This window comes from Ixodes scapularis, unplaced genomic scaffold (assembly GCF_016920785.2).
Source record: "Ixodes scapularis isolate PalLabHiFi unplaced genomic scaffold, ASM1692078v2 PGA_scaffold11__112_contigs__length_91849675, whole genome shotgun sequence".
In the NCBI taxonomy this organism is placed as follows: domain Eukaryota; kingdom Metazoa; phylum Arthropoda; class Arachnida; order Ixodida; family Ixodidae; genus Ixodes; species Ixodes scapularis.
The window spans coordinates 58,555,143-58,569,881 of NW_024609837.1; the positions used below are offsets into that span (position 1 = coordinate 58,555,143).

General features: G+C 45.7%; 1 protein-coding gene across 1 annotated transcript in view; it reads right to left on the reverse strand.

The window, feature by feature from the left end:
* LOC115308870 (peptidylglycine alpha-hydroxylating monooxygenase-like) overlaps positions 1-14,739 on the reverse strand; it is a 51,485-nt gene that overhangs the window by 27,369 nt on the left and 9,377 nt on the right. The window contains exons 3-5 of the mRNA XM_042289010.1: positions 14,430-14,651; positions 11,698-11,781; positions 2,349-2,409 (exon numbers count right to left, since the gene is read on the reverse strand). Of these exons, the coding sequence (XP_042144944.1) occupies positions 2,349-2,409; positions 11,698-11,781; positions 14,430-14,651 (367 nt within the window). The remainder of the gene's footprint in view (positions 1-2,348; positions 2,410-11,697; positions 11,782-14,429; positions 14,652-14,739) is intronic.

Genomic DNA, 14,739 nt, shown 5'->3' on the forward strand with positions numbered 1-14,739 from the left:
GCCGGCTTCCCTTCATGATGAGCATTGCGTCCGTCGCAACGTCACCAGGTACTAGCGTTGTGCAGTGTCTCACGAGCGAAACGCTACAACGAACGCGTTTGCAGCTTCTGTGCGGCGCGGCTCTCGTTTTCAGCCTGCTTGCCGCTAGGGGCGGGCAGAGCCGTATGTACAGAGTGTTTGGTCATTCATTGGGAAGTATAGGTGTTAAATGAGGAGACGCCATTGGCTGAAAGCGTGCTGGGCGTGTTCCAGGGCGTCTTCAGAAGTTTGAATGCGGCCAACCAATAGCCGGAAATAATACCCTGGCGGTGGTCGCCAAAAACAAACTTAATAAGTGCGTCGGAGTAACTATCGGTTACTGAAAATGTGGTGCACGTGATGTTTCCAATCACGGTCGTCCAAAATCACGGTGGAAGAGTGCGACTAGCGGAATGATCGACATAATCCGTACGCCAGGCGTCCAGGAATCTGCCGTTCGAGCGGTCACACTCTGAGCAAAACAGAGTTTAGTGGCACATTCGTTTCTTACATCTTTCTGCATGACCAGGACCAAAACATCACGAGCACCCTATTTTCAACCATGAACGGTTACTACATTTAACTCTTACGCGCTTATTAAAACGATTGAAACTGTTTCTCGCTACCATTGCTAGGGGATTCTTTTCGGCTTCTGGTTGGCCAGGAGAGCATGTCAAGCCCTCTTTCCGCGTCTGGTGCACGCCCTGGCTCTGCCCGCGCCTCCCATTGACCGAACTCTCTGTATATATACACAGCTCTGGGGGCGGGTCGGAGATCATCTAAAAGCATGACGTCATGGGCAAGCCTTTTCTTCTAAATAGTATTAATAGCGCGAAAGAATAAAAAAAGTGACGAAAAATTTACGCATATTAGATCTATTTGATTTAAACCAGGTTTATCTGATTTAAATACGATTAATTTGATTTAAATCACTCTAGCTCGAATATAACAATTTTTATCCACTATATATGTATTTTTCAAAATGGCATTGATAAATTCGTCCGATCACCGATAACAATGCGGAAAAAAGATTACTGTAAATGTAAAGTGCAGTTTAATTAACAACTTTCTATTGCTATTCTTCCAGCCATACACAAAAAAAAAACTATTGTTTTAAGTAAATTAAAAAGACACTTCTTTATTTTTTTAGTGATGATTTCATTGCAATGGCATAATTTTTTTTATATTTTGCTTTTTCGTTTTCCTTGTGATTTTTTTTTTTTTTTTTTGCAACAGGACGGCGTTGCTTAGCTGGCGGATGGAATGGAAGGCAGAAACCGGGCTCAACGCTTAGATTTGCCTTAGAAGAGCACTTTTTACTGCGGAGCTGTTAGGGGCTAGTTTCTCCAGTATCGTGTCCGTCAGCAAACAAATGATGACACCAAACTCCGGACAGCTGCCGCCATTTATGAACGACGACGGCCACCAGACAACCGGCAAACCGGTTGACTGGTTGCCGCCGTCGCTTATAAATGGTGGCAACCTTTCCAGCCTTTCCACCCTTGGCTTGCCGACTTGCGGCCGGCCATTACTTCATTCCCACCATAGTACAGCTTCGCTGGTCTTCCTTCTTCCCCAGAGTGGAAAGCCTGAAACTTTTCTTTGTACGTGTTAACCCTCGTATAAATCTTTCTTGCTCAATGATTTAGATCATAATTTAATTCTTAGAAAAAAGTAAAAGTACAGGCAAGCTCGTGAATTGCAGACATAACAAAACCTGAGACACTGGAAGAAGGAAAAAAAAAAAAAAGACACAAAAGAGAGGACGAAACACACAACGTCTCGACGGTGTGTGTGCCGTCCTCTTTTTTGTGTCCTTCTTCTCCTTTTCTTCCGGTGTGTCAGGTTTCGTTATGTGTGCAATTTAAGTCTTATTGATTTTTATCCTCCAACCTGGCTAGCACACCGCAGAATGCTTCCGCGCTGCAGGACCCGGGGATATTTAGTTAAATCCCCACCCCTGCCAGTTTCGATCTCTATGAGCATCACATTAAAACGGCAACTTGGGCCAGTTGGTTCATGATCACGTAGATAAGTTGAAAACAAACAATTAAAACATGGGAACAAACTAGACAGACAAGAGCGTGAGACAAGAGCACTGTACGGACAAAAGCACTGTGTGGTCTTGTGCCATTTCCGCGTGGTGCACTCTGAAGTAGACCCCAGGCTGGCAGTGGTACTGCAGTGGCTAAATTTCTCATCTACAGCGAAGACACCAGATGCCCATTGTGATTGGCTAACGTCCCGCTTTCTAAACAAACACACAACACAAACATTACGGGTGAAAGCTTATTTTTTATGGAAGCGAAAGTTGAGAAATAAACTCATACTCATTGGTGTCGCCAGACAACAGCGAGAGCACGATGCCAGAGGTGTCCCTTGTCACTCCATCTGGAAAGATAAAACGGTGATGATCTAGTAATTTCAGACTAGCAATGCCAGAAATGCGGGAGAGGAGTGGCAACCATCAAAACGTAGGAAATTAGGATGATGACTAATTAATTTTTTTTTTTAAATTAGCAGTGATGGAAGCAGGATTCGACCTTTTGTAGCAGGTTGTGTAGCAGGCAAAACATTTGTTTGGGGCAGTCACTGATCATTTTCGAGAATATGCCAACATCTGTTAGCACGTCACTTGAAAATGAAATGTGATTGCATAGGTCAATGAGTTCATCTTTGATAATGACTGAGGTTTCCTCTTTGATACTGGAGCATATTAGAGCTCAGCTCTTAGGCGCCCGTTTCTCACTGGAGCGGTGTTGCCGTCGCCGTCGGCGTAACCATGCGCTGAATTATGGGACGTTTCCCATCATGGCGTCACACGTGACGTCACACGGTGCCTAAATTTGGCGGGAAATATTTCCACTCAATTTGGTGGAAACTTTTCCCACTAAACTTAGCGGGATATTTCTCCTGCCAAATATAGCGAGAAATTTTTCCGCTAAATTTAGCGGGAAAAGCTTTTGCTAAATTTAGCGGGGAATTACACCGCCAGTTTTTCCGTTAAATTCAACGGGAACATTTTTTCATCAATTTTATCGGGGAAATTTCACCGCCAAATTTAACGGGAAAATTTTTCCGCCAAATTTAACGGGAAAATTTTTCCGCCAAATTTAGCGGGAAATTTTCTTCATAAATTTAGTGGAGAAATTTTCCCGCCAAATTTAGCAGGGGAATTAAGCAGGAAATTGCCCCACAATTTCACGGCAAACTCCTCTCCGTACCCTTTTCTCCTCCTCCTTAAGAGCTGCACTCTAATTCTGCATTACAGAGAATCGTAAATGTGATTCATTTTTTTTTATTTATTACCTTTTGCAATAAGAATTGACAGGGCGCCCAAGGAACACCAAGCGTTCTTTTTAAGAATAAGGCTCTAGTCAGGGAAGGTATAGTTTACAATAGCGACTGAAAATTCACGAAAGATGAATAATAGTGCAACACATCAGCTGGGATAAACCTTATCTCCCCTCGCATCTTCAAAGTTGGTAGTTTATTTAGACAGTATATATAAGTTGTGTAAAATGCCTACAAAATCAAGCTCGTCGATCAACAGAAATGCATCTCCCAAGTCTTACGAATTTAGGCAGTGACTATTTCGACGTCCACGATTGAAATACCTAAAAAAATTATTTAGACGTCTGTGACGTCACTTCCGTAAAATGTCAAAATAGTGGCTTTATTATTTGGACGTCCCCCGTCAATGAGCCGTCGCTGGTTGCATTGACGAGTTTCGTGGTTTCGTCCTGTCTAATTTTTGATGGTGTTGTAGGTGTTGTGTTAACATGTTGACGGGGTCATGTGTTGCGTGCCTAAGAGTGGCGTGCCGAATAAGTTTCGGACCTAATTGGCAGTGAAAATGTCTTCTTTAGCGCGTGTGGGGGACTGGCTCGATAGGTGATTCTTTCGGACGTGACATGCCTCGGAGGCGATGTTCTAAGCTCTCGCACGTCATTTCAGCACGCACCTTACTCAAAACTTTGAATCTACAGCAAAGGCAAGCTGGATATCCTTCTGCCTCGCCTGCACGTAACAAATCTAAAAGCGTAAACTACGCAACACTTGGAAATTTGACACAATTTTTATACATTCGTATCGTGCGGGAGCGTCTTCGTAAGTTTGCAGATTTTGTTTTGTCTGGCTCCCGCCCTGTTTTTAACCGGGGTTTGTGAGTTCATTGTTTAGTTCAGATCTTCGCTTTGGCTCGTGTATAACGAGCGGGTTTAACTACGAAACGATCGGGATGTCAAATAAAAGGTTGTGAATGCAAACATTGCCTCCTTGATGTTTCTTGACCGGTGCTAACGAACAAACGTTCTGGCGCTGTGGTACAAGGTACACGCATTTTCCGATCAACTGTAAATTTTGTGACCAGTCATTATAAGCTCCCTTGTCTATATAAATCACGTGAAATAAATCACGAAAAACAGCGGTGCCTCCTTCTGTGGTGCTGGGGCAACCAAGCAAACGTTACGAGCGGCTTAAATAATGTACTTCGAGAATTTTTTTTTATTTTTTTGGCATCCCACATTATTTAAAAGTTATAAAAACTGCAGTCGACTGCACATATGTTTTTGTAAAATGCGTGTTGAACCGCGACGCCGCCTGCGAGCAAAATGATATTGGCGTGACCACCACTTTCAATCACTTTCCAGTACGAACTTTGAAGTTCCAAAGTTCTAAGTTTGAGATGTCACAATGAGCAGAAACAATTATTTTGAAGGGGGACAGCAAAAGGATTTCTGAAAAAATTTCACATCTTCAGGAAGTGGCGTTACGGACGTCAAAATAATATTTAGAACCTATTTTGAGCGTGGGCGTCGAAGGAGTCACCGCCATTTAGGCACCTACCAAACTCAAGACTTTTGTATTATGAACTGCCAAAGCAACCACCCCCCAAATATTGTGAAAACTTAGACTTGTGCACGTGACACTGCTCCTCAGCGGCGTTCGACCCAGGGTGAAGTCAAAGTTCGCTGTTCTTTCGATCGACGGCTGCACAGGAACAACCTTGACTACCGTTTATTCAAATATAAACCCACATTTGTTTTCTCTCTTGGCGCAGATTTTTAAAATTAAAGATCAACCTACCAAAAAAAAAATTAGACCTGGAATAGTACTGAGCATAATTAATAAACCTATCGAGCTAACCCAGGCGCTCAAGCGGCCTCGGTAGCTCCGAGCAAAAGAAAGGCGGCCTGGGGTTAGTAAACGCTGAACTTAAGTTAAAAGTCCACCGTTTTATGTTTTTCAGAAGTCAGAGGAACGACATTGTTTTATCCTGCTTCAGAGTACTCGGAGGTAATTTCATAGGACAGTGGCTAGAAGGTGAGGCTGGGTCTTGCCGCTCGCGGATCTTAAAATTCTACAAAGAAATTGAAGCAGCGATTAAGTTTTTTAAGGACCGCTTCTCTGATGAGTACCTGGACAAGGTGAAACAAAAGACCCTGTACTAGGACACGCTCGACATGCTAATTCCTGTCCCACTGTATCGGATGTGGGAAGGAACAGCAGTGGAATCGGATGTTTTCAAACGGCTTTGACGCTATCCCGTAAGAACAGCTACAAAAAAAAATTTTCTTGCGTCTACATCTGAGAGTTCTCCAGGTCAAAACATGGTTGGTGAAAAAGGTTTTTTTCGTACCGTGGTCCACGAATTGCGCACTTTGTCCTTTTCCAGAGACGCTTGAACATGTTATCCTAATTTGCACAAATGCTGAACTTTTTTGGGCACAGCTGCGGGCGGCACTAGAAGCTGATCTGTATTTGTCGTGGCGAAGTGCAATGTTTCTTGAGTGTGGGACGGGAAGAGATAGTCGAGCCTTTGAGGTTCTGACCATCCTTGGTCTGCACGCGTTGTGGAGGTCAAGAACGGAACACCTTCATGTTGTCGAAGGAAGGAAACCTGCGTGGAGGCATTTTTTGGATTTGTTTTGTGTATGCCAGCTCGCTGATTTCGACGACAGAGCAGGAGGGGCTTGAGCGTTGGGAAACACTGAAGGCTCGACTCGGAGTGCGCGGGTTCTCTGCCATCACCAAGTAGAGGCACGCCATGGATTTGCCTTGCGACGGTCTCCAGGGTTAGTACTGCCTATGCATTTGCGGCCTTTGAACTGCGGATTAGACACGTGAACTGTTGTGTCGCTTTGTGTTACTTTGCACGCTGCACACTGTGTTATGCTGTTTTGTGCTTTTTCTGCACTTTGATTGCATGAGGAAGTGTGAACGAATTTTTTTAAACATGTACATAAAGATCAATATTAAATAAATAAAAAAAAAAAGCCTCGGTGGCTCCGAGGTGAGAGCGTTGGCCTACGGATCCCCATGTGGCGGGTTCGAATCCCGGCCGAGGTGCCCGCAATCTGACGGAGTCTTATTGCGGAGAAAGCGCCGCGTAACCGAGCTTTCGGTTGCACGTCAAAAGATCCCCAGGTGGTCCAAATTAATCCTCAGTCCTCCGCTGGGGCCTGCCAGATGCCCGTCGTTAGTTTGACACGTAAAACCCCACAATTTGATTTTAACCCATGCGCTCACCCATGTCAGCCGCTGCACCTAGCACTCCGGTGCAAGGTGGTGAAGCTCGACACGCGCGGGTTTCTGAGAGGCGGCTTGGAGGCAAGTGACATACACGATAATTATATGATCTCGCCAGGAGTGCAAGACCCTGGTTCCGTCTTATCGCGGTAGCCGCCATCCTACGATTTGGCAATGTTTCCTCGCAACATTTAGCTCCTCACATCGCCGACATCGTCTGGAAATGTAGACGATGTCGGCGATCAATCCGCCAGCACATCGACCAACCATCGCGGTTGACGAGCAATCTCAACTCTTCGTTCACCTTAATTCAAAGTGCAGCTGCTGCTACGAGCGAGCCCATGGGACCAACCAGCGTCAAAAGCGCGACTTCATGGCATTCGCCCATCTTCCTGTGCGCGGTCTTTCACCGATTCAACGAATCAAGTGCAGCGACTGTCTTGTACCTTGCGACTTCAAGACTTCGACTGTACTCTGACCTAAGAAAAGTCGAACTAGTTGATGCCTAGAGACACTCTGAAATAAATGTTTGTACCTTTTTTTTATTACTTCTCTAAATATCGAAGTCAACCATAATTATATTAATATATTTTTTAGTTTTGCTTATTTTGGCACACGGGTGGCGTAGTTTTTAGCAAAAATGGCACCTTGGTACAAGATGTTGCTTAATTTCGTTCATGGCCGCTCAAAGGGCGCAGCACTTCCATGACTGAATTAGTGAAAATAGACAGATGGTTTCAATTAGAGACTCGCTGAGCATCATCGAAAACCACTAAATCAGAAATATTTAGAAAGACTTTGAGCGCGTGAAAAGCGTAGTAGTGCGCAAAAGTTACCACTCGTGGAGCAGGTACAAGGCTGGGGCTAGATAAGAGACGGAAAAATCGTGCGGGCGCCATACCGCAACCGCTAGCCTTTTACCTGCTGAGAACAAAAAAGGCGGAAATACTCTTGTATGGTAGGCCTCTGTCAACACTCTATGGAGTTGTTGTGCTAAATTGTTTTTATGTCTTTTGTAAACAGTCGCATTTAAACCATCAGGGCCAGGCGTTTTCCTTGATTGTAGTTCATCTATTGCAGCACCTATTTCACTTTTTTTCAATCGGCTGTTCAAGCCAATCGGTCGTTTCTTCTTTTAATCTTGGCGTCAGTTTTAAAAAGGCGTTATCAAACGACGTCAGAATAAGAGTTTTGCCTCGCTGAAATAGCTGACAAAACTCAACAGATGCCTGCACGATTGCTTCTTCGTTGGTACTTATTGAAATATGATACTGTATTTATCAGCCATGGAGACTTCTCAGTCTCCATGGCTGATAAACTATATTTTGTCATCCTAATATCATTAATGAATTTATTAGGACTTTCACATTCGAATGTGAAAAGCCTTCTTAAATCAGCGTGCAGCAGTTTCTCCTCGGCATCGTTTAAACGACAGAGAATTTTATCGTTCTAATGCTGCTAACTTTATTCCTTGCTTCATCATTTCCCATGACCCAAATGAGCTTGTAAGATAGCTACCTGTCATTTTCTCCAGCAAGGTCTCCAATTTCTTAGTAAAAGTTTCATCATCTAGAAACTTAACGTTTAATTTCCATAAATCCAAATTGAAGCGATACTTTTGTGCTTTAGCTTTGTCCAGAGTAAAAGTCACCAGTGCGTGATCACTAAATATGATTGGAAGAACCTTGTAATTGTCTGCACCACTCACAAGCTCGACTGATACATAGGCTCTGTTAAATCTAGCGTTACTAGACAAGCACAAGCGTGCAGTGCGGCGTTTCAAGTTTGATCTGGTAAGTGGCAACATCGTGAAAGTAATGATCGTCAATTTGGTCTTTTAACATCAGTGCACTAGCATCCTTTTAAATATTGTTACTTGACCTGTCATTGGGCTCACAAACGCAGTTAAAATCACATAACAGTTCTATTTTTCGTGAGCAATTAAGAAATTGGCGAATGGTATAAAAAGGTTATTTCCTCCCTTTTACCTGATTTGGACAGCCAACGCAGATCACCCGCCAGCTCATTTAAAGCATCGAAAACTCACACACGTTAAGTCTACGATTATCATTAACAGTTATAGCATAATCATTTGGATTTAAAGCCCTTCTAATAAATGATAGACACCCCTGATTACTAGCTTGACTGACACAAACATCGAAGGTAATTTCAAAAGGCTGCACTAGCTTGTCGGTCTCTTCCTTAGTATCTGTTATGTCCAATAAAGTGCATATGTACAAGCTGGGGCGTACCGCCATCTGCCGTTGTGACAGTCACCACAAAACCCTGCGCGTTGCGAAGACAGCGCGAGCAAGGACACGGCCCGAGCATCGCGAGACGAACCCACTACACCGCAATGGCAGATGGGCTACCGAACTAATGTTTCCCCTTCACTTTTACTACTAGAAGTGCTAATTAAACAACTTAACATTATCTGCTTTTGTTTCCGGGACTGCGAAGATGTCAAGCTCGTTATCCTCCAGAACTCTCTGTATCTGATGCTGTTTGCGACTCGTGGACATGCCACGAACGTTCAGAGTCCCGAATTTAAGTGAACCTACGACCTGTGCCATCTCTTTGCAGCACCACACAACTGACACAAACAAGGCCGTCCTCACAGATTACGAAGTCCTTAGCTTACGCCCCCCCCCCCCTCCCCCCCCCCCCCCCCCCCCCCCCCTTCTCTGGAGGTACTAGAGGGGCCTCCAACTTCGGCTTGCCATAAGGGGACCACCCGGGTACCGGCACTTGCTCTGTCGCACATGACCTTTTATCGGCCTGGGCGCCAGCGTTGGCCATAGAGGTGCCCGCCCTTTCCTCGATGTCCATGCGGGCCGATGATCCCTCGGACCCAAGGGGTTCATTGCTCGCGCACTCATCTCCACCAGGGTCGCCGACAGTTAAGTTCATAACTTCAGGCAGTCCCTGGTGAACGTAACCGGAGGTTGCTTGTTTAACACGTTCGGTCGGTTGTGGTGTCTTTCCGAGGTCCTTCACCCCAGTGGCCTCCGCGTCAATGGCGTCCGCCTTCGTCCAGGATAAGACTCGGCTCTTTCCTCTTCAGTTAAGGGCCCAGCAATGGCCGCGTACGTCACTACACACTGTTCAGCTTCATGACCAAAACGACGGCATTGGTTGCAGCGGGTACCCGGCGATCCCGACAAATATGGCCAGTACGATATGGCACCTGAGGCAGAGTGGCACGTGGCCTGGCGCCACCCCCAGCGTCATTCATTCAGCCATTCGCACCTGGTGTGGTAAGTATTCCACAGTGAAGCCTGCCTTCAGAGTGACGAGAACGGTCCGCGTGTTTGACTCGATGAACTCACATCCTTGGACGCGCCACTTTTCAGTACTGCGCCAAATTGATGCGCACCTCGTCGTCCGGCACATGATATTTTATCACCACGGCCCTACTGGGCCGTTATGGCCGCTCCAACGGAGCTCGACATTCAGCGTCCGCACGCTTCGGTGTCTGGAAGTGGAATCAGGTCACGCAGACACGCTTGCAGGGCTTGGGAACGAGCGAGGATATATTTGTTTAACTATCGCGTTCCACTCTTGAAGGTGAAGATCAGTTGTTAGGAACAGTCACACTTCCGAGTGTGCACAACGTTAAAGCCAGACGCCACAAAAAAAGGGAGGTGAGTATAAGTCAAAACAACCCATCGTACACATATATGACATAATCTCATACACAAACTTTGCTTCACAACATTCGTCACGAATCGAGATACACTTTTATGTATTCACACCAGTTCTCTTGTTTCCGTCAACATAGATCCTAGATCGAGCCAACTACTTTAAAATGGGCACTTAGTTACAGCTACATTTCGAGAAAAAGTTTCGAAGTTATCGTAACAGATACCGCAAGGAAAAAACAACTCGCTACAGCTACAATTATTACACTGACGGTGTTTTTTTAGTGACTTTTACATAACATAATAAATACCCCCCCCCCCCCCCCCCCCACCCCCGTTTATTTTATGACGCGCAAGTTGGCGCAAGTCGCGAACGTAGCACTCGAAATGTCGTCACAGATAATTTATAAAGTGCGAGAAATGGCTATATTGCACAGGTTCAATTATAAATGTTTATCCTCAAGAAACTGTTTCGATGAATGTAACGTCGTTACATTCATCGAAAGCAACGCCGCGCTGGAGAAGCTGCAGTTCCAAGATGTCTTGCCTCATTCACCTTACAGCACGGACCTCGCGCCACCCAACGTTTGGCTGTTTTCCTAGATAAAAGAACTTCTGAACCTCTGAAGGGTACACGGTTTGCGAGCGATGACCAGGTTACCGATGCAGTGCACCGCTGGTGTCGTCAACAGCCTCCCTCAATCATCTACGACGGCATGCGGAGAGTAGTCCAAAGTTATGTGTTCCTGGGCAAAAAGGAGATTCCAAATTTTTGTTTGAATGTAACATATCTTCCAATTCCATCCTTGAATAAAAAAGTTACAGCCTAAGAGACAAAACGTATTGATCATCCCTCGCATTTTCATACACGACACCAGTTCACTTCTTTTCCTGGTCTCGGCACTAGCGTGATCGAACATCACCAGCTCGCTTCTGGCATCCCATGTCAAGTACTGTACATACCCTCACAACACCACCCAGGCTAGCAAGTTCAGAGTACTCCGAGCTGACGTCATCTCACGACTCCAAACAGGCCTCTGCTCCAACGGCCTGTCTAAACAAGTTTCGCTATGTCAGCCATTAGGAGACTTTCTTCTTTTTTTTAATATTTTTTTTTAGTATTTGCGCAAAAACTCAATACGGCCAATTTCTTTTTATTTTTTTTACTCCAATTTCGATGCTACAGCGCTTACGTCGTTGCTTTCTGCCGGTGTGACGCAGCAAAAATACAAAAAAGAATTTAAGATACATGTATTCAGATTTTCTCACTCGTGGAAAGCATGGGTGACTTCTGTGGCGATTATTCTTGGCGCAAGAAAACGCGCCGACAGAATACTTGGTAGTTCGCTGGTTCTACCCTGACCCGGCAGCTTTGACATAACCAACGTAACCAGCGGGAAGGTTAAAGGGTTGGCATAGCACATGTCTGTTGAAAAGAAACACTGCGGAGTATTAACCTTTGGGCGAAACCGATGATAGTAATACACATCAAACTGAATGCACTCACCGAGGAATGGGGTTGCATCGGCGTAGTGCACTTGAAGCACAAGGTAGTTAATGCCGCTGTTGCCTCCGATTTTAAATCCGACACCTGGAAGTTTCGACAACAGTGTTAAAGATACATTTTGTTTTTTTCCCACATTGCGATAGACCAGCCCATAAAACGCAAATCGGACAAAGGGGGAGACGGGTACACTGGGAAGAGGGATAGCTTTCATGATCAAGACTTATTTGCCACTCGATAAATGGTTTCAAACCAAACAGCACAAATTCTGTATTCACTCTTACCTAAAAAAAAAGATGGCAATAGAAAACAGTGTTGAACTGCTTTTCAGGGGTAAAAATATCTCAAGCATATATGGTTGAGATATTATGATAAGTTCGAAGCAGGGTATTGAATTATTTCGAAAACATCTATTTACATTTTTATTTAATACCTTCGTGGCATTAGGTAGCCCTAGTCTTGGGGATGTTTTACCATATTTAATTTCCACCTGCTTCGCCTCACTTGCGCTGTTCTTACGGTGTTTATTAATACTACAGAAAGGGCGAAATAGATGTAACCCACTTTAAATAAATCTCAAAAATCAATTTCGCATGCTCCGCTGCTGTAAGTTACCACAAACATATAGCTAGGTGGTTAATTTGTTTTGTGCAAATATAAAAAAAAAACATAATTTTCGTGCTATATGCAGCTAGGTCTTTTCCGTAAATATGTGAGAAAAAAATGACGTTTTTGTCGGCGTTTAGGACATCTAATACAACAAAATCAAAAACGAGAGAAAGGGAAAGAATACTATACTGATTTTGTTGTTGTTCCCTATTTTTGTCTATTATAAGATGCCCAATAGCCCACTATAACGCTTCTTTGTCAATGTTTAGTCCAGACAAAAAAAAAAAAAAAAAAGACAAGGCAGCCATTGCTGCTACGACCATACGACGACTCCACCGCAAAGCGGCACCGCCGCAGCCGCCGGCAGCCGCCAGCAGCCGTTCGGTGCAGTCCTCCAATCAGAGACCGGCAACGTGACGTCATTCCAACCTCTGCTCTAGGAGCAGACGTACTTGCTCGCCGTATAAACCTTTCCATCGCTTACCATTCCGGCGAAAAATGTCGCGTCACTGAGCTGTGTACGCATGCGCGGTGTCTGGTGTTCATCAGAAGACAGCCACTGCATGAGCACGCTCAGAAAGACTCCCACAGCCCGGTGGACCAAGATGGCGGCGCGCAAAGGGCGATCATTGCAAAGTTTGTATTATCATAAACAGCTCTACTCTATACTTCGTCTCATCCTACGATGGACTAAAGGCCAAAGCCACGGGCCGCCAGGTCCAATCATGTTCCACGCTAAACTATGACACGCTTAGCATCGATTAGGAGTGGGGGAATAATGCTCCGAATTCAAAAACCCTGCGTCATTTTTATAGCTTCGACACTGCACGGAGCCAGTACGTCGTGGCTTTCTTTGCAATGTAAAAATGTTGAGTCACTCATGGCTCGATCCGAACCACTGTCCGCCCATTCCCATCAGTGATCCGAGACGCGGGCACCGATACGTTCATCGAAGCGAAATACCACGCAATGTCTAAGTGGCTCGTGATTGGATCTGGCGGTTCGTAGCTTCTGGCTTTAGTCCATCGTAGGGTGAGACGAGGTATATACAGCTTCAGCTCTACTGGGCGAGTGCCGTATTGCCCGAAAACGAACCGTTTTTCGCGGGTGGCTTTTGGCGCTGGGAGAGGGCGAGTGCAGTAGGGATACCTGTTGAAACCATAAAGTGCAAGGGGGGCAATATTACCAAGCACCCATATAGTGAGAAGAAAAGAAGGTTCGCACGCCGAGATCGAGGGAGAAAGAGGAAGAAAGGGCTCGGCTGGAACGTGCACGAAATTACGGAACGATGGCGTCGCCACCTTCTGAGCGCTTTAATTTCCTTCGAGTGTTATTTACCTTTACTTTAGCAATTAAATGTTTAACTATCCGTTGTACGGTGTGGGCTCCCCTCTGCGATTTCAACAATATCCTCGCCCTTGAGTTCGACCAATTGCGATTGCTCTGGGGGCCAATTCCGATTCCATCGCCCGTTCCCTCGGCGCACTAACCGTGCGAAAATCGGGCGGCCGGAGAGAGCGGCAGCTGTCCGACGGCGTAAACGCGCCCGTGAGAGAGAACATCGTCGTTGTGTAGGCGCCGAGGGTCTCATCTTAAGCGTTCGGATAGAACGCATTCAACGTCTAGATCATGCCGTGCGTGAACGTGAAGCGGCACGTGTAGAAGAAGAACGTTACGGTATGAAGAATGGACACGCTGTTCCAACCGAGAAATTCGTGCAGCGCATCCGCGAGGTCGTGGTTGGTTGCCAGGGGCCCTAAACTCGTCATACACGAAGTCGAGGCCGAAGTTAACGGAGCGCACCGTTTGGACAATCACGACGATGACTTGGCGTTTTTGTCACCGACGTCCAATCCACGCGTTCCGCGAAATTTCGGCACCAACCTTGTGTTTGACGAGTTTAGGGCCCAAGGCGTACTGTGCGTGATCGGTTGTGTCATACGCGAGTCACCGCGCAACGCAACGTCACCAAAACATTCCAGTCAATCAAGACGCAATATCATCGAAATGTTGCACCAGCTGACGCTGTCCGTTCGGATCCCGTCGCGTGATCGTCCGTGTAATTCGTTTCGGTATTTCGTCCCATTCCGAGCTTCAACTTTGAAATCAACGACACTCTCACTTACCTTCGGGTAGCTTCAGTGCTGGTGCATCTCTCGCCCAAGCATAGACGATACGTTCCTCCTTTTCGCATGTCGAACGCTTTGGAAAAGTAGCACCAAAGGACTCCGTCTCCCCACAGTCCCAGACGACCCTCGGGCTATCCCACTCACGGTAGCCCGGTGTCGCGCACCCGTAGATGAGAACGTGGTGCGCGACGTGCATCGTTGCGTTGGGCTCGAATGACACTGCAAGTTTCAACGTGAATGAAAGCACACCAGCGGCTAGCTAATAAAGTGAGAAGATATAAATGAGACAAATCACTATGATCCGGTA